Source organism: Drosophila grimshawi, unplaced genomic scaffold, assembly GCF_018153295.1.
Source record: "Drosophila grimshawi isolate 15287-2541.00 unplaced genomic scaffold, ASM1815329v1 contig_848, whole genome shotgun sequence".
NCBI lineage: Eukaryota > Metazoa > Arthropoda > Insecta > Diptera > Drosophilidae > Drosophila > Drosophila grimshawi.
In genome coordinates this window covers 5,697,539-5,719,752 of record NW_025063692.1, presented here as the reverse complement: position 1 = coordinate 5,719,752, position 22,214 = coordinate 5,697,539, and the positions used below count along the sequence as shown (strand labels likewise).

At 39.5% G+C, this 22,214-nt stretch overlaps 2 protein-coding genes across 8 annotated transcripts; both read left to right on the top strand.

Moving 5' to 3' along the window:
• The first annotated feature begins 17 nt into the window (after window positions 1-17).
• LOC6566381 (alpha-actinin, sarcomeric) lies at window positions 18-20,963 on the top strand. 5 transcript variants are annotated; one of them, XM_043216030.1, is made up of 10 exons: window positions 18-48; window positions 8,627-8,792; window positions 13,919-14,335; window positions 14,436-14,589; window positions 14,799-14,884; window positions 17,564-17,656; window positions 17,855-18,205; window positions 18,299-18,477; window positions 19,156-20,290; window positions 20,362-20,961. In XM_043216030.1, exons 2-10 carry the CDS (start codon window positions 8,679-8,681, stop codon window positions 20,518-20,520), a joined length of 2,688 nt encoding a protein of 895 aa, XP_043071965.1. In that variant the 5' UTR covers window positions 18-48; window positions 8,627-8,678; the 3' UTR covers window positions 20,521-20,961. The 5 variants fall into 5 exon arrangements, with proteins under 5 accessions (XP_043071965.1, XP_032594661.1, XP_032594660.1 ...); XM_032738770.2 differs by lacking the exon at window positions 18-48 and adding an exon at window positions 6,360-6,507 and having other exon boundaries at window positions 20,362-20,963; XM_032738769.2 differs by lacking the exon at window positions 18-48 and adding an exon at window positions 6,439-6,507 and having other exon boundaries at window positions 14,799-14,950; window positions 20,362-20,931.
• LOC6566382 (protein ultraspiracle) lies at window positions 1,032-2,829 on the top strand. 3 transcript variants are annotated; one of them, XM_032738780.1, is made up of 2 exons: window positions 1,032-1,236; window positions 1,315-2,829. In XM_032738780.1, the coding sequence occupies exons 1-2, from the start codon at window positions 1,081-1,083 to the stop codon at window positions 2,665-2,667; spliced, it is 1,509 nt and encodes a 502-aa protein (XP_032594671.1). In that variant the 5' UTR covers window positions 1,032-1,080; the 3' UTR covers window positions 2,668-2,829. The 3 variants fall into 3 exon arrangements, with proteins under 3 accessions (XP_032594671.1, XP_032594673.1, XP_032594672.1); XM_032738782.1 differs by having other exon boundaries at window positions 1,032-1,230; window positions 1,333-2,828; XM_032738781.1 differs by having other exon boundaries at window positions 1,032-1,230; window positions 1,315-2,828.
• Window positions 20,964-22,214: the final 1,251 nt, after the last annotated feature.

Genomic DNA, 22,214 nt, shown 5'->3' with positions numbered 1-22,214 from the left:
AATCCGAGCGTCAGTCGACATCGTGAATTCAAACAAGTGCGCATGCAAGTAAGTTGCATTTATTTTCCCATTTCGATTCGAATAATTTTAATTGTGGTGTCGAATTATTTGCTTGCTGTTGGCTATTGTTAAAATTTGTGTGTTTTGAAGGCAAGTTTGTTTGATGTTGTTTTGGTTGACTTGTCGATTATTGGGGCCGAGGCCGAAACCGGGCAATTGGCGCTTTGTTCGTATGCAAGTGTGTATGTGTGTGTCTCTTTTTTGCATATGCCGTACATAATTGCAAGGAGGGTCGCTTGCTATGTGTGTGTGTGTGTGTATGTGTATGTGTTTGCGTTGTCTGGCTCGTTGCGCCTGTGTGCGTGTTTGCGTTTACAACAACAACAATTGTATTGCGGCAGACACAGAGTTGCTCTGCGTCGTTGTGGTGAAAACTATCTTTTTGGATTTTTTTTGCAATGTAAGCATATATTTTTATAAATTTTGGCAAGCGAAATAATAATTGTCAAATAAGCGTTTGTTGTAGGTGTGTTTTGTGTTTGCTTTCTATTTATTTTGTTTGTAGCCGCCACAAGCTGCTGCGAGCGCTGCGCAACACTGGTATGCTGTTTTTTTTTGGTGAATTGAAGTTGATGTGTGGTGAATAGCGCCTTTGTTGAGAAAAAAAATGTCGACGCGAAAAGTATTTAATCATTAGTCAGAAAGCGCACCAGTGTTCATAAAATAAAAAAAAAAAACACAAAAAATTCCAGAATTGTGTGCTAAGCAAAAAGCGCAAATTGGCAACAATAGACGAAGACGAACTGGAACTGGAAATACGCAAATACGTTATGTAAATACGTAAAGAATAAATGCAATTAAAACAAGAGTCTTCTAGTTTAGACAGACTCGCCGACACGGTGGCGTTCCCCTCGACTACCATAAAGTGAAACTGCAGACGGGCCAGCAGCAGCCTGCAGTGGGGAAAGTCGCCAATACACTCACGCACACAGAGACACACATACACAGACAGACAGACATACACGTACATATATATACAGCAAGAAGAAGAGGACACAGCAACAATAAAAAAAAAAGAAGATGGACAATTGCGAGCAAGATGCAAATTTTCGTTTGGGCCAAATCAAGGAGGAGGTCAAGCCGGACATTTCACAGTTGAATGACAGCAATAATAGCAGTTTCTCGCCCAAGGCCGAGAGTCCAGTGCCCTTTCTGCAGGCCATGAATATGGTAAATGTAATGCCAGCCAGCAACAACAATAACAATAATCATAATAATAACAACAACAATAACAACAATCCAAATCAACAACAGCAACAACAGCAGCAGCAGCAACAACAACAGCAGCAGCAACAGCAGCAACAACAACAGCAGCAACAACAACAACAATATCCGCCAAATCATCCGCTGAGCGGCTCAAAGCATTTGTGCTCCATCTGTGGAGATCGGGCGAGTGGCAAACACTATGGCGTCTATAGTTGTGAGGGCTGCAAGGGCTTCTTCAAGCGAACGGTGCGCAAGGATCTCACATATGCGTGCCGCGAGAATCGCAACTGCATCATTGACAAACGTCAGCGGAATCGCTGTCAATATTGTCGCTACCAGAAGTGCCTGTCGTGCGGCATGAAACGGGAGGCGGTGCAGGAGGAGCGACAGCGTGGTGCTCGCAACACAGCCGGACGTCCGAATGCTGGCGGAACGGCTGGTGGTCCCGGTGGTGGTGGTATTGGCGGTGCTGGTGGTGGTGCGGGTGGCAATAATACGGCCGCCGGTGGCGGCAATAACACTGGCAGCGGTGGTGCCGGTGGCGGTGGCGCCAATAGCTCATCGGATGATTATATGCCGAGCAGCATATCCCGCGACTTCACCATCGAGCGCCTGCTCGACGCAGAACAGCGTGCGGAGGCGAATAGCGGCGATCGGGCGTTATCCTTTCTGCGTGTTGGCCCCAATTCCACGGTGCAGCCGGATTACAAAGGAGCCGTCTCCGCCTTGTGCATGGTGGTCAACAAGCAGCTCTATCAGATGGTGGAATATGCACGTCTCATGCCACATTTTTCCAAGCTGCCGTTGGACGATCAGGTCATACTGCTGAAGGCCGCTTGGAATGAGCTGTTGATTGCGAATGTTGCCTGGTGCAGCATTGAATCGCTGGATGAATCCTTGACCGGTTTGGGGCATGGCGATAGCGCCTTTGATCGGCGTTCGCCGGTGCTGCAGCCGCAGCAGCTGTTCCTCAATCAGAGTTTCTCGTATCATCGGAATAGCGCCATTAAGGCGGGCGTTCACGCCATCTTCGATCGCATCCTGTCCGAGCTGAGTGTGAAGATGAAACGCCTGAATCTCGATCGGCGCGAATTGGCATGCCTCAAGGCGATCATTCTATACAATCCGGATATACGCGGCATTAAGAATCGGTCCGACGTCGAATTGTGCCGCGAGAAGGTGTACGCTTGTCTGGACGAGCATTGTCGACTGGAGCATCCCGGGGATGATGGACGATTTGCGCAGCTGCTGCTGCGTCTGCCGGCGCTGCGTTCAATCAGTTTGAAGTGCTTGGATCACCTGTTCTTCTTTCGCATCATCTGCGATAAGCCGCTAGAGGAGCTGTTTGGCGAGCAGCTGGAAGGCCAACCACCGCCGGGTATCCAGCTGCAGCCGGAATGAAGAGTTGCCATCGATTCCAAATCGATGTGTGTCTCTCTGGTGCGCAGCGTTATCGATCTATCTATAGTGGTAGCTATCTCATCGTTATCGTTAGCATATATCGAGCTAGTGTAGCTCTATTATCGTTAGCATATACATATACATATATATATATATATGTATATATACATATATATATATAAATATCGATCGATGATCGATAGGATCGAAATCGATTGATTGATTGATTGTTTCATTGTGATTGAGTTTGTTTGCATTTCTCTCGAGCCCCTCGTACGAATACCCTCTCAGATCTTTTTTAATTTGTACCATGAATATTTAATATGATATATATATATATATATATAGAGATATATACAGTTAAAATACACTACACGTAAAAATGTAATGTTTTTTTTTTGTTTTTTTTTTTTTATTGCGTGTGTGCAAAACTAGAAAATGATTTTCGCCTTCTGTGCGTTTATTGCCAAATAAACGATAAAAAGAAAATAAAAGAAACGAAGCAAGAACAAGATGATGAATAACACTTAAATACAAAATTAAAAGCCTCGAGCATAGTTTATATGTATGTGTAGCCTTAGTACATACATATATATGTGTATATATATATATATGTACTGTATGTGTATATATATATATATGTGCTGAACTAAATATATGTATAATATAAACAAGTTGTAATTATTTCTTAAAATAATTGTACCCACACACAAGTTATAAAATACATGTGAGTTAACATACATACAAATACACACATATATATATATATATATATATGTATATATATATGCATATGTGTATATGTATGTGTGTGCATATATCTAGACGAATTTTGTACTGTTTTCACTGTTTTGCAGCGTGTATGATTTATAGATTTATCCATTAAGGTTTTATATTCGATACGTTGAATTTCTTTATAAATCGAACTAAAATTGGCAACGTCTACTCTATAAAAATGGCTTATAACGACATTAGAAGGACATAATAATATTGCCCATTTAGCCAATTTTTGTGTTGTTTCAATGTTGAAGGTGAGTTGTTTTGTTTAAGGTACAAAAGGGCAACAAATTTAGAACTCAGCTCTTGTTTAATAATTCTAATATGAGCTATTTTATATATAGTACACCAAATCGGCGTTCAAGCAAGCAGACGGACAAATCTGGCTATATACTATATATCATGGCTGATTTTTAATACCCTCAATAAAAGCGTATTATCCATGTGTATTTAGCAGGGACTCGAACCACAAACGGTATCGTTAACCGATTGAAACTTGGAACCAGAACCGCAATTCAATGTGGTTTGATTCCGCGGTATTTAGTTAGCCGCAAACTCCTTGTTAAAATTGAATTCGTTAAAAAATTAAAAAAAAAAATAAAAATTGAATATTTTTAATTGAATAAGAATGAAAAATATATTCAGCTGTGATTATAACTGTATCGATTACCGATTTCTGATTTTAGAAAACCAGGACATTTTAGTCCAAAACATTAAACTCAAAGTTGGAGACGCGATTCTGGCTCGAATTCTATGTTAAAAGTGTTTGATCCTCCCCAACAAAACCAACTAATGCTTTTTGATCATTTCAAATTTCTATGTTAAAATTATACCCCCAAAAAGTGCTTGAAGAAACAGGTGCAAATATTCTACGGTCATAACTTTGTCAAAGCTGATCATAATTAAAACTGAGCAAAATGAAGACAGACAAATTTTCAGTATTTACAAGTGAATCGATTCCGACTGCGATGCCTAATACAATTTGAATTTTTCGTTTCTATGCGGCCCAATTTTATGAATTGGCAATAATCTCAATTAATTTACTTGGAATTTAGACCAATTATTTGTATTAAAGTTTCCATGTATCGTTGGCAAACGTCAAAATTTACCTGAAAGCATTTTCATATTTTTAAAATATGAAAACTTTCTCAAAAATGATTCGATTTAATTTTGTACCATTTTTATATATTATATTCGTGCATAATAAATTTTTTACAACTATTTGTTTTTCTTTTTTTTTTCAAATTGGTTCAAGTGCAGTTTCTTCAAATAAAATTTAATTTTTGCTCCACGTCCCCTTGAATTATATTCGACCTTTTGACTATGAAATATATCATATATAACAAATTGGCTGTTAACTGTATTATTTTTTTCTTGAATATTTTGTATTTTTGTAAGTGTCCCACTGAATGGAGCTGGTGGCTTTTTCTTCTTCCTCATCTTCGTCATTTGGCTTCCTTGGCAAGTGTTATTTCTGTCTGTCTGTTTGTCGGTTTGTGTGTGTGTGTTTGCTGGCATTTCGTTCAATTTTTAATAAATTTATGTATGTTTTGCGTTTTAAATACATATTTTCAGAAATATGGTATTAACGCACAAAAACCCATCTAAAAATAGATATTGTTTTCGAAAAAAGAACAAAAAATTGCCACTGACGACGCACATTATGGGCCAAAAATAAAACGGATTTCATCTGATTGGGCCGAGAGCGAGAATCGGGCGACGTAATATTCTGGCCCAATAACTCTGCTCTTGCTTCTTCTTCTGCTGCTGCTGTTTCTTCCACGTCTTGATTATCATCTTCTTCTAGCGTGTCCAGCATGTCTGGAACATAATTTCGCGAGAGCTTTTTCCCAGTCCAAAGCATGTTTTCTTTTTTTTTTTAATGTAGCATTTGCTAGATTTGTATGTATTTTTAAATGTTTAATGAAACTCGTAAATAATATATATATATATATGTATGTATGTATATATATATACGCGTTTAATATGCGGCAGTCAAAGCAGTTTTGCACGGAAAACCAAGTGGCATGCCAATAAAATCATGTGTTTGCATATATGTATGTATGTGTGTGTGTGTGTGTGAGTGTTATGGGTGTGTGTGTATTGGAAAAGAGTTTTCGAAGTGAAATTAACAATTTGCTATTTTTGTATAGATGCGGGGGCGCTATGATGCGATGACAGTCCGACCCCCAACTGACAGACAGACAGACGGACGGACGAACGGACAGTGTCCAACTGTCAGACATACTTGGGACCATCAGGAATCGGCAGCAGCAGCAGCAGCAGCAGCAGCAAACAAGTTGTTGTTTTCATACAGGGTGACTCTGGTGCGCTGCACTGCTCTGCTCGTGCTGCGTATGCGTGTGCGTGTGCGTGTTCGTATGTGTGTGTGTGTGTTGCGTTTCATTATTGCAGTTGGCAAAGCTAACGGCATTTGGACGAGAACAGCTTCGACCTGTTGTGTTGTGTTGTATTGTGCTGTGTTGTGCGCTCTTCCTGCATTCGCGCATATCGATAATTATCGAGCCACAAATGAGAGCCAGACAGACAAAAGCTAACTAACACAGACACACACACACACACACACAAGCAGACAGCATCACTCAGCAGCAACCACAACAACAACAACAAATATCTGTTGGTCGAATTCATACTTTCTTCTTTGCTTTTGCTTTGACTTTGCCTTGCTTTGACTGCTGCTGTTGCTGTTGCTGCTGCTGTTTCCACCCACTCCCACTGTATGCATGTGTGTGTGTGTGTGCGTTGTTTGTTTGTTTGTGTGCGGCGCACGCTCGTTTGGGGATCTTCGTGTGTGTTTGACGACGACGACGAGAGGCGATCGTTGTTGTGCATTTGTTGTTATTGTTGTTGTTGTAGTTGCTGCTGCTGCTGCTGCTGCTGCTGCTGCTGCACAGTTTTCTTCGACTGGTGGTGGTGCTGCTGCTGTTGCTGCTGCCACTTCTGGGTCGTCGCATACGTACGATATTCAGTTTTTGCTGGCGCGACATCAGTTTTGAGTTGGCTATCAACGCGAGCGGGTCTTTCTCTTTGCAAGCGACAAACGTAGATATTTCCACCAATTGTATATTCTCACATATTGTTTTGTTGTTTTTGTTGCTGTTGTTGTTGGTTCAAACACAAAAAAAAAAGAAAAGAAAAAAAATCAAATCAAATCCAATTTTATTTTTTTCAATTTTTTTTTTATATATTTTTTGGTTTGGTATACAACACACTCGAAAAAAAAAATGAAGAAGAAAACACTATAAAAAAAAAATACGTTTTTTTTTTAGTTCAGGCACATTGAAGAAATACGTAAAAGAAAAACATACATACAAATATATATATATAATATATATGTATATATGTATATGTGTATATTTATATATAAAAATATAGCTAAAAAAATATAAGCTTTTTCAACGTACGAATTACGAATGTGTTGTATCTGTGTGCGTGTGTGTGTGTGTGTACGTGAGTTGGGTAAATAGATCTGTATACATATATACGTATATATATATATATATATAGATGTATATATATATATATAAATAACTGAATATGTATATATATCAATATATATATATATATAGATATATATGTATATATTCTAAAATAAAGAGAACTGCTTAGATATCTGTGTTAAATACTTTTCAAAACGGAACGGATCGCAATTATATATCATACATACCAATGTATGCAGATATATATATATATATGTATACATAGATATAAATATATATATGTCTATATGTTGTACACATAACATTCGTATTCGTACTCGAATCTGAATCTCAATCAAAGTCTAAGACCACACATACACATATATATATATATATATATATATATATATATACATATATATACACATATACATGTATATATATACATATTCATTTTGTGTGTGCGAGCATTTTGAAAATTATTTCAAATATGTACTACATCCACAATCCAATCCGCCCGAAATCTCCTCGCATTCCCCAAAGACCCCCGATCATCGCCCCACCCCGTCCCCACCCTGAACCCCGTGCCGCTCTCCGCCGCCGTAGCCCGTTCTAAACGGTAAACGGCACATGCGTTGACGTTGACGCCGAAAATAAAATTGAAAAACATACTATTTTTAAAACGATACCAATACGAAACGGAACGAGATGGAACGGAACGAAACGAAACGAGATGAGAGCACCAAGCGAAAAGCGAATGTGAACAAAATAATTAAGTAGCAAATTATCGTGTTATACAACGGTATTTTTTTTTTCGTTTCTTTTCTTTTTTCTTTGCTGCTGTTTTTCTCCTCTTTCTTACCCCCAATACCATCTCCAATTTTCACATTTTTTTTTTTTGTATTTTGCAATTGGGATCGGAAATGCATATTCATCGCATTTTTACCAGCTGGATGAAAATAAAAATTGTATTTTAATTATATTAAAGATACCTTTCCATACAAACCGACCATTCCCCCAACCCACCCCACACCACAGACAACCACCGCCCAACAGCCACCTGTATTGGTGGAGATTTAGCGTAGAGTATGTTTCGCATTCCTCTTTCTTTCATTTGCTGTTTCCGTTTTCGTTTCCGTTTCCGTTGGGGCATCTTCAGAATTTGCTTATATATATATAGTATATATCGCATCGATCTTCTTTTGCTAGTTCTCTCTCTCACTCTATCATTCTCTCTCCCTCTCTCTCTCTCTCTCTCTTTCTCTCTCTTGCATTTTGCAGATTAATTTTTAAGGATCATCGGCGAACGAACCACTTTAGATACCAATCCATCCATCCATCAATTTATTATCTCCTAATCGTTGTCGTCTTTAATTTGAATGCCAAACTGAAAACTGAAACTGAGCAGAATTCATTTTGTTTACAACGATCCACGACTTTAGCTCGTTAATCAACGACTAATTAGGTATTAACAGTTAGCAGCAAATAAATTCGAAAACGAACAAATCTGAATCTCACACACACAAACACACACACGCAGGCAGGCAGGCACAACCAGCAACTGCAACTGATTTAAAAAAAAATACGAATCAAGCCTAAGATAACTTGAACTAAAACTAAACCAAAAAAAAAAAAAAAAAAAAGCAAAAGAAAAATAATATAAAAATAAAGTTAATCTAAAAAGAAAGTAATTAAGAAAAGTGCAACAATCCCCAATAAAATCCATTACCCCCAATCGACAGCAGCGACAGCAACTGCACCACCAGCAACTGCATCAAACGAAACAGCCACAAAATGATGATGGAGAACGGTATCTCCATGGAGTACGGCGATGGCTACATGGAGCAGGAGGAGGAATGGGAGCGCGAGGGATTGCTAGATCCGGCGTGGGAGAAGCAACAGAAGAAGGTAAGTGCGACAAGGCTGCAAGCCACCACTCCCCCCCCCCCCCCCCCAAAAAAAAAAAACACCTTTAATTTATCCAAGTCTTTTCGTAGCGTAAATATATAGTTAGATATCGATAGATACTTGAGTAAATCCAATTTTTTATCTGCCTTATTTACTTTAATTGTTATCAACTTTTACCTCAAGCTACCCCAAACTCGATTAGAGTCAATTTTAGCTTTGATTACAAGAAAAAATAGAATGCAGTTTTGCAAATTGTAAACTAAAAAGAAAAACACATTCTTCTCAGTGTATTCTTTTTCCATTTCCAAATTAAAAAGGCTTTTCATTGAGCAAAGGTTGATTCATTTCCGTAAAAGTTGAAAATTTATATGCACATTTAAAGCGTCATGCTCCAAATCGGTGTAGTTCAAGTTTAAATTCAAACGAAATCAAGAAGAGCTGTCAGACTTCAGACTTGAGAAGGATATATTTTATTTAGCTTTCGATTATTATCGAGTGGCATTGAGCATCCATCAGTCGGTCGGTCGGTTCAAGACAAATACGCATATCAAATACATACCTAATATATGTGTATGAATAGTCTAGTTTATAGCTAAAGCTGACAGATATATATATATATAATATATATATACATATATATAAATATATATATAAATATATTATATATACATATGTATATTTCTTCGATTATGTTTCAATATTTGTGCGCGGCAGGCAAAAAAGCTCAGCGCGCATTTTAAAAATAGATTCGTTTCATGGTTCTTTGCTCGAAATGTTTGAAATATGTTGTACAAAAATAACGAATGTTTTTTTTTGTGGGTTTTTTTTTTTTTTTGTTTTTTGTTGTGGGTGTTGTTGTGGTTGTTGTTGAAAAACACACACGCACATAATTGTGGGCCACAATCATTTATCACTGGAAAAGCCACAAATTTCGAGACGTAACGCAACTAAATGTTAAGGCCATGTCTATCGATAACTACAACACCCCCTTCCCCCTACCCCTACCCCTCCCCCACCACCACTCATTTGCTCCAAAGGCTGCAGTTTGAAGGTTATCGACAAATGCTTCCATTCCATTCAATTATGTTGCTTGCGCTTCTCACTGCCTACACACCCCGCCCCGACCTGCCCCGTCCCGCTCCGCCCCTACACACCTGCTCTTCATTTATTTGCTTGTTCTGCTGTTGTGTCTGTCGAGCGGAAGCGGCTGCCGTTACCTTACAACAGCAACAACAACAACAACAGCAGCATAACAAGCAGCCACTGTCTAAATAGTTGTTACTCAATTGATAGTTTTTTGAGATCGTTCAGATATGACTCAATGACGGCAACAGCTTCCCAGCAGTTGGTAGCAGCCTACCAACCACTCTGATAAGCCAACCCCACTTTTCACTCACTATTCACCCACACACTCAACAAAAAAAAAAAAATGAAAAAAAAAGCCAACTAACAATGTAGAGTTTATTCAATTGCCAAATTGGCAACTGTTTTTAGCGGCTTTTTTCTCTCTTGTTTTTTTGGCGCAAATGAAGCGCAGCAAAGCAAAAAAATGATTCAACAATTGTATTTATATATATCTTTGTTGTTTAGCTTTCTTTATTGTTGTTATTGTAACAACAACAACAACTAATATATACATATGTAGTATAGATATCCACAACTATGCAGTTATTTTTGTATACATAATTCTAAAAATTGTCTGTCAAAAAAGAGAAAATAAAATGTGTAAGAAGAAATCAAGAAAAATTGAGTGCAAGGTTGCGATTTTGACACAAACATTTCATGATCTTATTATAGGGGAGCGGGGGCAGCTGGGGTGGGCAGGTTGATATTTCGCGCGCGCCTCAAGCAATTTACAAAATACAAAAATATAAATAGCCAGCAATGTGCTGAAGAAATGCAATTTCCACACACACACACACAGCTAGCTGAATGCATTGCAATGACAAATTGGATGTGAACATTTTGAATATGGCACACAAATATGTTTGGCTATATGCAGCTGCAGGAGCGCTGCCACTTGCCACTAAAACAATTTAATGATTGCGCTTGACACACACACACACACATACAGTCAGCTATATATATATATATATATATATGTATATATACTCAGTTGATCTACATATGTACATTTTAATTTCGTAATCGTGAATTACCGCACAACAGAATTTCTCGTCTCGTCATTAAAAAGAGACGCAGCAGTTGAAAATAATGAAAGCAACGCGATTGTTTTTTCTCTTTTTGTTATTTTTATTTTTATTTTGGTTTTATTTGGCCAAAATGCCAGGCTGATGGGTGTGTGTGTGTGTCTGTGGGGATGGGGAGAGGGAGGGGCCGCGTTTACAATGTAGGCAGCTGACCAGGTGGGCTGCGGTGGGCGTAGGCTGCTTTGTTGTTGTTGACGAATCTCTTGCTCTTCGCACACACACACACAGCTGCTGTCTGCTAGCGTGTGTGTGCGTGTGTGTATGTATGATTCAATAGCCTATGCGTCATCGCCAGTGCAGCACACACACACACACACATACGCGCCTCAGGTGTTAGACATTTGCCAGCTGGCAGGATAGCCGTAGACAATGACTAAACTAAAATAATAATAATAAATAAAAAAAACAGTGTTTGACAATAGCGAAACATTTTGACAGCCACTTATCAATATACATGTATGCAATACACACACACACACACACATACATTTATTATGCTTATCGATTTTTGCAAGCAATCTTTTTTTTCGCCACACAGCAGAGCATCACTTGCTCTTCACCTCATTCCGTCCGTCTGTTTGTCTGTCTGCTCTTTTATTTTGTTGCTCTTGTTGTTATTGTTGTTGTGTGCGAATGAGTCCATGCTATGAGGCCGCTCAAATTACATTCAGCTAAAAATGGTGTGTGTGCGAGAGCGAGCGAGTACGCAGCGCTCGTAGAGCTTTAGATGTTTTCTTCGTTTTTTTTTTTGTTTTTTTTTTTTCTCGAAAAAAAGCTCCCGGCGTTTGTCTTTTGGCGCGTGCGCCTGGCGCTTAATTTTTTTTTATTATTTTTTTTTTTTTGTTGGCTTATAAGAAAATAAATTGCTATTGCTCAATAGCCAAATAGGAGATGACAGGCTGCTGGCCACCGATAACGGTAACGGCAGCTGCTGCTGTGTATTAAAAAGTAGTAGAAGCCACATACATACATAATTCAAACGGGTTGATGGCGGAATGCGGCAACACACACACACACACACACATACATTGGTATAAATATGTTGCTAACTAGCGGTAAGCGCCAACGACTCGTTTGGCAAACGCATAAAAACACTGCAGCTTAACTTGAACACTTGAACACCCCCCCCCCCCCCCCTCCTTTGCTCCCGCCTCTTCTCTTTATCCCATCTTTCACTGCATGTGTACATATATCTATAGATCTGTATGTATGTGTATTTTGCTCTCTTTTCTGCTGCGCTGCTGGCCTAGTTGAACATGTTATATTGTGTGTCTGTGTATGAGTGTGTGTGTGTGTGTGTGTGTGTGGGTAATGTAATGCAGAGGTAATCTGTCCCCAACGCCCGTTTTGATCGTCAGAAACACACACACACACACATACAAAGCGAGAGCAATAAAGAGAGAGGGTGAGAAGAGACGGGCAGCCTAACAGCGATTTGCATTAACAGTTGCATTTCTTGTTCTTGAGTGTTGCTGCCCGTTTTTCCGTTTCGTCTATTCCCAACTAAGCTCGTCTTACAGCGCAACATAACAGCATCCAGAGACTAGTTGCTGTTGCTGTTATTGTTGTTGTTGCTATTGCTGTTGTTGTTGTCGTTGTCCCATTGTCTCATGCACGCACGTAACTGTAAGCAGCTAAATGGCCAATAAAACAGCACCCGGCTACGTTCCCATTCTTTTAATTCGACTTCTTTCTTTTCTTTTCTTTACCACTTTTCCAACACATTTCCCAACAGTGGTCTCTCTGCGTTTTCCTAATAACTATCGCAAGTCTCCAAATGTAGCTGTAATCCATTGTTATGCATATTGCTTTCTTTCTTTTTTCTTTTATCGATAATCGATTGTGTGCCTTTTGTTTGCGCTTTCCTTTTCAGTGTTCCCGATCATTGATCGAAAATCCATGTGAATGAACCACAAACATTTGCATACAAATACAAACACACACACACAGAGAGAGAGACTATTACGAGTTGCATTCAATGTTGTTGTTGCTTTTTTTTCGTGGGCGTCTCATTGTATGCCGTAATTCCCCATTCGAATGTTTGCTTGTTTATTTGTGTGCAACAACAACAACAACAACAATAACTGCCATACAAATAGTAATAATATGCATTAAAGCTGTAAATTTACAAGCAGCAAACAGAAACGCAGACGGCGGCGACTCCAAAATAATGAAGTGTGTGCAAAAAACAAAACCAAACTGGTTTATATATGTACAAACATACATACATACATGCATACATAGTCTTTTCTTGTTTTCTCTTTGTTCTTGCTGTCTGTCCCCATTCGGTGAAAAATAACTGCAACTGTCAGCCGCTGTCGCCGTTGCAGCCGCTGTCGCAGTCGCTGTCATCATCAACGTTGTCGTCGTCGTTGTCGCAGCCTTGCCAGACCGGCTCAAGATGCCGTTTGAGCTTTCTTGGCTAGCTCTCAATGCCCTCCTAATGCGAACTCCTTAAGAACTCTGCCTCTGCACAAAACAAACACCTTAAGAACTCCTCGCCCAACTTAAATCTTCTATAAAAAAGACAACATTATTTCAAACTATAGCAAATTGAAAATTATATTTTATTTACTGTAGTTTCTCAGACTTAATACTTGTACAATTCTGCAAAGCGAAATAGATGTTTGATTGTGCAGAGTATGCTGTGAAATATATATATTTTCTATCATAAAAAGAAATAAAAATACTTTTTGTAAATTAAACTTATTTTCCGTTTTATAAAATAATAATCATAGTTTGCTCTAGCTTCTGTTAGGAATACATAATTTATCCGATTACTTAGGTCCTTGGTAATTCCATTTGATCTATTAAATTTCTATTCCGATCTTTCATGATTCTAATCAATTATTGAGCTATACAAAAATTGTATTTGTTTTTTATATTTCTCTTGTGTCCTTTTTTTTGTTTTGATAGACATTTACTGCGTGGTGTAACAGTCATTTGCGTAAAGCTGGCACCGCCATCGACAACATCGAGGAGGACTTCCGCAATGGCCTCAAGCTGATGCTGCTGCTGGAGGTTATCTCTGGCGAGACGCTGCCCAAGCCCGATCGCGGCAAGATGCGTTTCCACAAAATTGCCAATGTGAACAAGGCTCTCGATTTTATTGCATCGAAGGGTGTGCATCTTGTGTCGATTGGCGCCGAGGAGATCGTCGATGGCAATCTCAAAATGACGCTCGGCATGATCTGGACGATCATTCTCCGTTTCGCCATTCAGGATATCTCCGTCGAGGAGATGACCGCCAAGGAGGGTCTGCTATTGTGGTGCCAGCGCAAGACGGCGCCCTACAAGAATGTCAACGTACAGAACTTCCATCTGTCCTTCAAGGTATGTCCACCAAATCATCACCATAAATATACCCCTTCAACCTGCATCCTTTTATTATTCTATTATTTTTTGTTTCTTATTCTTTCTTTCTTGTGTGTAGGACGGTCTGGCATTCTGCGCGCTTATCCATCGTCATCGTCCAGATCTGATTGACTATGCTAAGCTATCCAAAGACAATCCAATGGAGAATCTGAACACTGCCTTTGATGTTGCTGAGAAATATCTAGATATTCCAAGGATGTTGGATCCAGATGGTATGTTCCACATAGCTCATACAACAAACTACAAACTACTTTAGCTATAGTCGACTATTTATATTTTGTAATCAATAATTACGATAATAATAATAATAATTGTTAAGGTTAGGAATTTAGTTCGATTAATGCTGATAATAATTTAATATTCTCAATACTCAAAAAAATGAATCATCAATTTTGGACACAACCGTGTGATGTGTAAACAGATTTAATCAACACTCCGAAACCGGATGAACGTGCCATAATGACGTACGTGTCCTGCTACTATCACGCCTTCCAGGGAGCCCAACAGGTTGGAAATGTGACGCATGTACCCGAACCCACAAGACAATACACCTACGTCCCGAATAATTACAATGTGACTAAACTTCACATCTCGATACACTTAAATATTATATATCTATTCCATTTCTCGTTCTATATTACATTCTATCTATACAAAATATATATATTTATATATATATATATTTATATTTTTATTGCCGTTTGTTTTTTGACAAAAACAAAACAACATGAAATTTGTGCTCAAATTGCAAATGCCAGCTTTGTTTCACTGTTCCATATATATATGTATGTATATGCAGCTTTTGCCTTAAAAAAACCAGCAAAAAAAAAAAGAAGAAATCTGTACAGTATCTGTGTACATATATATATATATGTATGTATGTATATGCATCATGTTGTACAGTTTGCTCGAGCTGCCTGCGAAGAACGTCATTCAACACTAACAAACTCCATACTAATACCAGAGAGTATTGCGATGCATTGGTATTGGTGAGCTTTCAAAGCTCTTCTCTCCTTTCTATCTCTCTCGCTCTCTCTCTCTCTCTGTCTGTCTGTCTCTTTTTCTCTTTCTGTGTGTCTCCATCTGTTCACTCCACTCCTTTGTCAATCATTCGCCGTTGCGCTGCATGTTGCACTTGAACCGTTTGCGAATTTCAACGTTCGGATTTTTATATTATTTTTACATAGATTCTAAGATTGTTATGCTATGTATTATCCATCCATATAGACATATATATATATATACTATGTATAATTCTCATCATGTTGCATAACGAACTCAAACCATGCTCCAAATTTGAAAATATCTCCGAGCGTTGTTTGAGTTCGTTATTGAAAATCGAATTCATCGAAAACAACCTGTGTGCTCTAATCAAAGGCATGCCTTAAGTTATGAAAGTTAAGCTACTAACGCTCTCAATATAATCGATATATGTATATCGATAGACACTTGAATACATCTACGTGTGCATGTCCAGTGTTGAACAACTAGCAAATACCAGACTACAAATAATGATGCAATCCTGAGAACCCTCTTCGAGCAACTCAAATTTTTAATAGTTGATCAAAAAGATATACATAAATAATTCGATAACATAAAGATATATATATATATATAATTCGATAACATAACATTAACGATTGCACTTTTGTAATAAGTTTATGCCATGAAAATCATGATTAAATAGTTATTGCGAACAAAAAAACCGATATCAATTTAAAGAAACCGATTAGTTGCTAGTTGGGAGTTCGTTAACAATAGTTAACACTGTACATGCATACTGTAGACATATGCACAAGGACATTCATACATATATCGAGAGTTTTATATTGAGAGTTGTATTTATTTTGATTTTTGCTAATTTTGCCTGCCCGCCCGCCGAAAAACAACTAACCGACAAATAATTCACTTGTATGTTTTTGTTGCTTTTCTCTCTCTTTCTCTCTCTCTCTCTTCTCGCTCTTCTCGCTCTACTCGCTACTTCTCGCGAATGCGAATGCGCTCATCAACAACGCCATTAACAACAACAACAACAACCAACCAACCAACAACAACAACAACCAACCAACAACAACAAAAACTGCTACCGCTATTCGCTACAACAACAACTACAACTACAACAACAACAACTACTACAATTCCCAACAAATCAAAAATAAATATATGTCTATGTATAACGATAACGATAAATGTTACAACAACAACAACAACAACACCATCACCAACACTATCACCACCACCACCACCATGATCACCAACCACCACCAACAACAACCACCGATCATACACAGATTTGCAGAATACTGCATTGCCCGATGAAAGAGCGGTCATGACCTACGTATCATCGTATTATCACTGCTTTAGTGGCGCCCAAAAGGTCTGTTATACACAAACCACACACGCCCAGACAACCACCTACATCCCCAACCACAACTACAAGCACAACCATAACCACAGTCCCAACTACAACCCAGCCTGCAATTCATGCATCCAACATTTGCTTTTGGTTGGGCATCATTTAATCAGATGGCAGTTCCATTCCATTCCGTTGCCCCACGCGGAAGCTCGATTGTTCTATTCCACTTTGTTTCATTTCTAATTTTTGATTCACCACAGCTGACAACAGCTGTTTACAAACATTTTAAGAGGCAAAGCCTCATTCATCATTCTACCACCGATGCCATTTCCAGTTCCCTTTCAACAGGCAGCAGAAACTTTTTCGAAAAAAGATTTCCATTTGTTTGGCCAGCACTCAACTGAGTACGTTTCATTCCATGTCATTTCGTTCCATCTTACACAAATACACGCACAAATGGACACACATACATACACACGCACAATACACACATTGGTGCCCCGAATTGGAATTGAGAGAATTGCTGCCTGCCTTGCCTGCCTGGCATCTGCTTTGAATGGGCTTTTGCAACACTAACGCAAACAAATAATCGTTCCAATTGGATTTGGCTTAATTAGTTATGTGCAGTTACTTCTTGCCTTGCCTTGCCTTGACTTGACTTGCCTTGACTTGCCTTGACTTGATCTTCGTTCGTTCGTTCGTTCGTCTTGATTTGCATACGAAAATTCTGAGTTGGTTTTGTGATCAAACACACACACACACTCAGAGTGATTGGCTGGCGAGTCAAATGTTAAACTAACATCAATATTCTAAACTTCACCATTTGGCAGGCGGAAACGGCGGCCAACCGTATTTGCAAGGTGCTCAAGGTTAATCAGGAGAATGAGCGTCTTATGGAGGAGTACGAGCGTCTGGCCAGCGATGTAAGTATTCACAATGCAGCTCCAGCTGCAACTAAATCGATTGTTTTACAACTCGTTACGCGTTACTCGTTGGAGCAATTACTCGCTAGTTGCAAAACATTGGCACATAGATTGACTTGCTGCAACGATTTCTCGCTATTCGTTATGCGTTACTCGTTACTCGTTACTCAAATGTGAAACGTTGTTGATTATTTATAGCTGCTGGAATGGATTCGTCGCACGATGCCGTGGCTGAACTCGCGCCAGGCAGACAACTCGCTGGCCGGCGTACAGAAGAAGCTTGAGGAGTACCGGACGTACCGACGCAAGCACAAGCCGCCACGTGTTGAGCAGAAGGCAAAACTCGAAACTAACTTTAACACGCTGCAGACGAAACTGCGTCTGTCCAACCGTCCAGCCTACTTGCCCACCGAGGGCAAGACCGTGTCCGATATCTCAAACAGCTGGAAGGGACTGGAGCTCGCCGAGAAGGCGTTCGAGGAATGGCTGCTGGCTGAGACCATGCGCCTGGAGCGTCTCGAACATTTGGCCCAGAAGTTCAAGCATAAGGTTAGCCAAATCAATCAAAACGAATCGAAATCTTAAATGATCGTAATTGTTATTGTTGCTGTTGCTGTTGCTGCTGTTGTTATTGTAATGCAGGCCGATGCTCACGAGGACTGGACACGTGGCAAGGAAGAGATGCTGCAGTCGCAGGACTTCCGTCAATGCAAGCTCAACGAGCTGAAGGCCCTCAAGAAGAAGCACGAAGCCTTTGAGTCTGATCTGGCCGCCCACCAGGATCGCGTTGAACAAATTGCCGCCATTGCCCAGGAGCTGAAGTGAGTTTGAGCTGGCCATTTGTCGACCTGACAATCCTAATCCATTGTTAATCTAGTGTTACGCTCTCAATCTCTCTATCCACTTACCCAATTCTTATTCAATTATTAATACTATTATTGCATCAATGCTAACCAATGCTGGGCAACAACGCAAAGTCTGAGGTTAGCTGGCTTTACTGCTGATCATCCATCCAATGTTGGTCATCCAATGTTCCATATGTCATTCACGATCTCATCACTCATGTTAAACACTAGACACCTTTGTACATCTTTCAGATTGATGAACTTGATTTAGCTCATAATCAATCATATTTATCAGTTATCAGAGATGTTTAGATTAAAATCTAATCTGTAGATCACAGCGTGGAATAGTAGAGATTACTAAGCATGAATGGCATTTAACTCGTTTGATCAATCAGACAATCAATAATTATAATAATCAATAATCAGGAAACGATCACAATATATATAGCTGTATAGCTATAGATATCGAGAATTATACTTAGGAGTGAGCATCAGTTCAGGATGAGTTGTCAACAGTTGTCAAGCTGCAACAATCACTCACTCACGCGATCATCAATCAGTCAATCAGTCAATCACGCTCACATTCAACTTTAACAATGAGCAATTCCAAGGTTATTTTTGAACTAATCGCGAATGTGATTTGAATGCTTGCAGCACTCTGGAGTATCACGACTGTGTGTCGGTGAATGCACGTTGTCAGCGCATCTGCGATCAGTGGGATCGCTTGGGTGCACTCACCCAGCGTCGTCGCACTGCATTGGATGAGGCGGAGCGCATACTGGAGAAGATCGACATCTTGCATTTGGAGTTTGCGAAGCGTGCGGCGCCGTTTAACAATTGGTTGGATGGTACACGTGAGGATCTGGTCGATATGTTCATTGTTCACACAATGGAGGAGATTCAGGGCCTGATCCAGGCGCACGATCAGTTCAAGGCGACACTCGGCGAGGCCGACAAGGAGTTCAATCTGATTGTGAATCTGGTGCGCGAGGTCGAATCGATTGTGAAGCAACACCAGATACCCGGCGGATTGGAGAATCCCTATACGACGTTGACCGCCAACGATATGACGCGCAAATGGAGCGATGTCCGCCAATTGGTGCCGCAACGCGATCAGACGCTGGCCAACGAGCTGCGCAAGCAGCAGAACAACGAGATGCTCCGTCGCCAGTTTGCCGAGAAGGCCAACGTTGTCGGTCCATGGATCGAGAGGCAGATGGATGCTGTGACAGCGATAGGCATGGGTATGCAGGGCTCGCTGGAGGATCAATTGCATCGCCTCAAGGAATACGAGCAGGCTGTCTATGCCTATAAGCCAAACATTGAGGAGCTCGAGAAGATCCATCAGGCCGTCCAGGAGTCGATGATCTTTGAGAATCGCTATACGAACTATACGATGGAGACGCTGCGCGTCGGCTGGGAGCAGCTGCTCACATCAATTAATCGCAACATTAACGAGGTGGAGAACCAGATACTGACACGCGACTCCAAGGGCATTAGCCAGGAGCAGCTGAATGAGTTCCGTTCCAGTTTCAATCATTTCGATAAGAATCGCACCGGCCGCCTAACGCCCGAGGAGTTCAAATCGTGCCTCGTCTCGCTGGGCTATTCGATTGGCAAGGACAGACAGGGTGATATGGACTTCCAGCGCATCCTCGCCGTTGTCGATCCCAATAACACCGGCTACGTTCACTTTGATGCTTTCCTCGATTTCATGACGCGCGAGAGCACCGACACCGACACCGCCGAACAAGTCATTGATTCCTTCAGAATCCTGGCTGCCGACAAGGTAAGAATTCATTTCTCTATGTCTGCTTTCTTTTTAAACAAACATCCTTCTCTCTCTCTGTCTATTCGCAGCCATACATATTGCCCGATGAGCTGCGCCGCGAATTGCCACCAGATCAGGCCGAGTACTGCATTCAGCGCATGCCGCCATACAAGGGACCCAACGGAGTGCACGGCGCCCTGGACTACATGTCCTTCAGCACAGCTCTCTATGGCGAGACCGATTTGTAAACGCTCCCGATCCGCCGTACGCCCCCTCTACACACACACACACACACACACACGCACACACCAACATACATACACACACTCAGACAAACACACACACACAGAAACACACTCACTCACAGACACATACACTCACTCACCCTACACACACACACACAAACAAGCACTCACTCCCAGCAGAAAAGAGAGAGAGAGAGAGAGAGAGAAGGAGAGAGAGCGAGCGAGCGATGCGACCGAACGAGAAAAGAGAAACAGAGAAAGAGAGAGAGTGAGAGAGAGAGAGAGAGCTCGTCCCTATGTGCAGCGGGCCGCCACAGCCCCGAGATCATATAATAATTGATAAATTTTAATAATAATAATATTAAACATAGATTTATTATTATATACACTACACTCAAAAACAAAACAAAAAAAGAGGAAAAATTATAATTTTTTTGCAAATTATATATTGTACTTACTATACATATACATATATATATATATATATACATACATACATATGTATATGTGTATATATATATCTCGATGTATACAAATATCAAATGTATATCATACATCATATATACATATATATATATATATATATATATATATATATATATATATATATATATAATTATATATTCATTTTCAAGCCGATTGTAAAACAGAAAAAGAATACACAACACAAATGCATATCGAATATCCAAAAAAAAAAGGAGGAAAACAACAAACAAAACAAAACAAACAACGTCTAAAAACATTATTTTTTGAAATTTATGTTAATAAAACAAACAAAAAAACAAAACAACTACAAATTCAATACAATAACAACAACTACAGAAAACACTACGAAATGAAGCAAGTCAAAAAGGATAAGGCAGCAACCAAATAGAGAGAGATAGATAGATAGAGCGATAAAGAGAAATATATATATTTATATATATATATTCACTCACACACACACACACACACACACACTCTTAACTAAAAAGCAGAATACTCAAGCAACAGTAAAAAAGAGAGAGAGAGAGAGAGAGAGAGAGTAAGAGGAAGCAACGGAAAGATAGTGTCAGCAGCAGCATATTGAGATAAGATTGAAGAACAGGCAGAGGCAACTTGATTGAAATGGGGCTGACAATTATTGTGCAGCCAAGAAATGAAACAATTTATATCTATTTATTCATCGCAAACTACTCGTATCTAAATATTCATATTATTCATACATTTATTTAATATAAATATACATATATATATTTTTTTTTGGTTTTTCTCTTCGAATTTCACATTTCAGCAAACATTAAAAATTTGTCATTAAATAAAACAAACAAACAAAAAGAGATAAGAAAATCCCATTGATTTATCCATATACGCACACACACCCACACACACATACATACATACATGCATACATGCATACATATACGAGAAAGTGAAATAAAACGATTATTTGGTGATATTGTGTTTTAATATGCAACGCCAATTTCACTTGGATACCCAATTGTCTCCCAAACATTCCACTCCAATGAAAGAAAAAGAAAAATTAGATGGCGGCCGACTAGTGTCAGGAAATACATGAAGTACATGAAGTGGCTACGAGTATAGCTCCAATTCGGCCATGTCCTTGTAAAGTCTGACAGGATATGGTGCGTTAGAATTGCAAAAATCACAGAAAATTCTTGTCTTCTCGGAAAAGGCCGATTTGAATGTCCTTTGGC

Excerpts from the sequence above, each read along its gene's own strand:
- LOC6566381 (XM_032738769.2), top strand. The coding sequence starts at position 8,679 with ATGATGATGGAGAACGGTATCTCCATGGAGTACGGCGATGGCTACATG. Across the intron at positions 8,793-13,918 it reads GGGAGAAGCAACAGAAGAAG|ACATTTACTGCGTGGTGTAA; the intron begins GTAAGTGCGACA and ends TTGTTTTGATAG. Across the intron at positions 14,951-17,563 it reads ACGTCCCGAATAATTACAAT|GCGGAAACGGCGGCCAACCG; the intron begins GTGACTAAACTT and ends ACCATTTGGCAG.
- LOC6566382 (XM_032738780.1), top strand. The coding sequence starts at position 1,081 with ATGGACAATTGCGAGCAAGATGCAAATTTTCGTTTGGGCCAAATCAAG. Across the intron at positions 1,237-1,314 it reads AGGCCATGAATATGGTAAAT|CAACAACAGCAGCAGCAGCA; the intron begins GTAATGCCAGCC and ends AATCAACAACAG.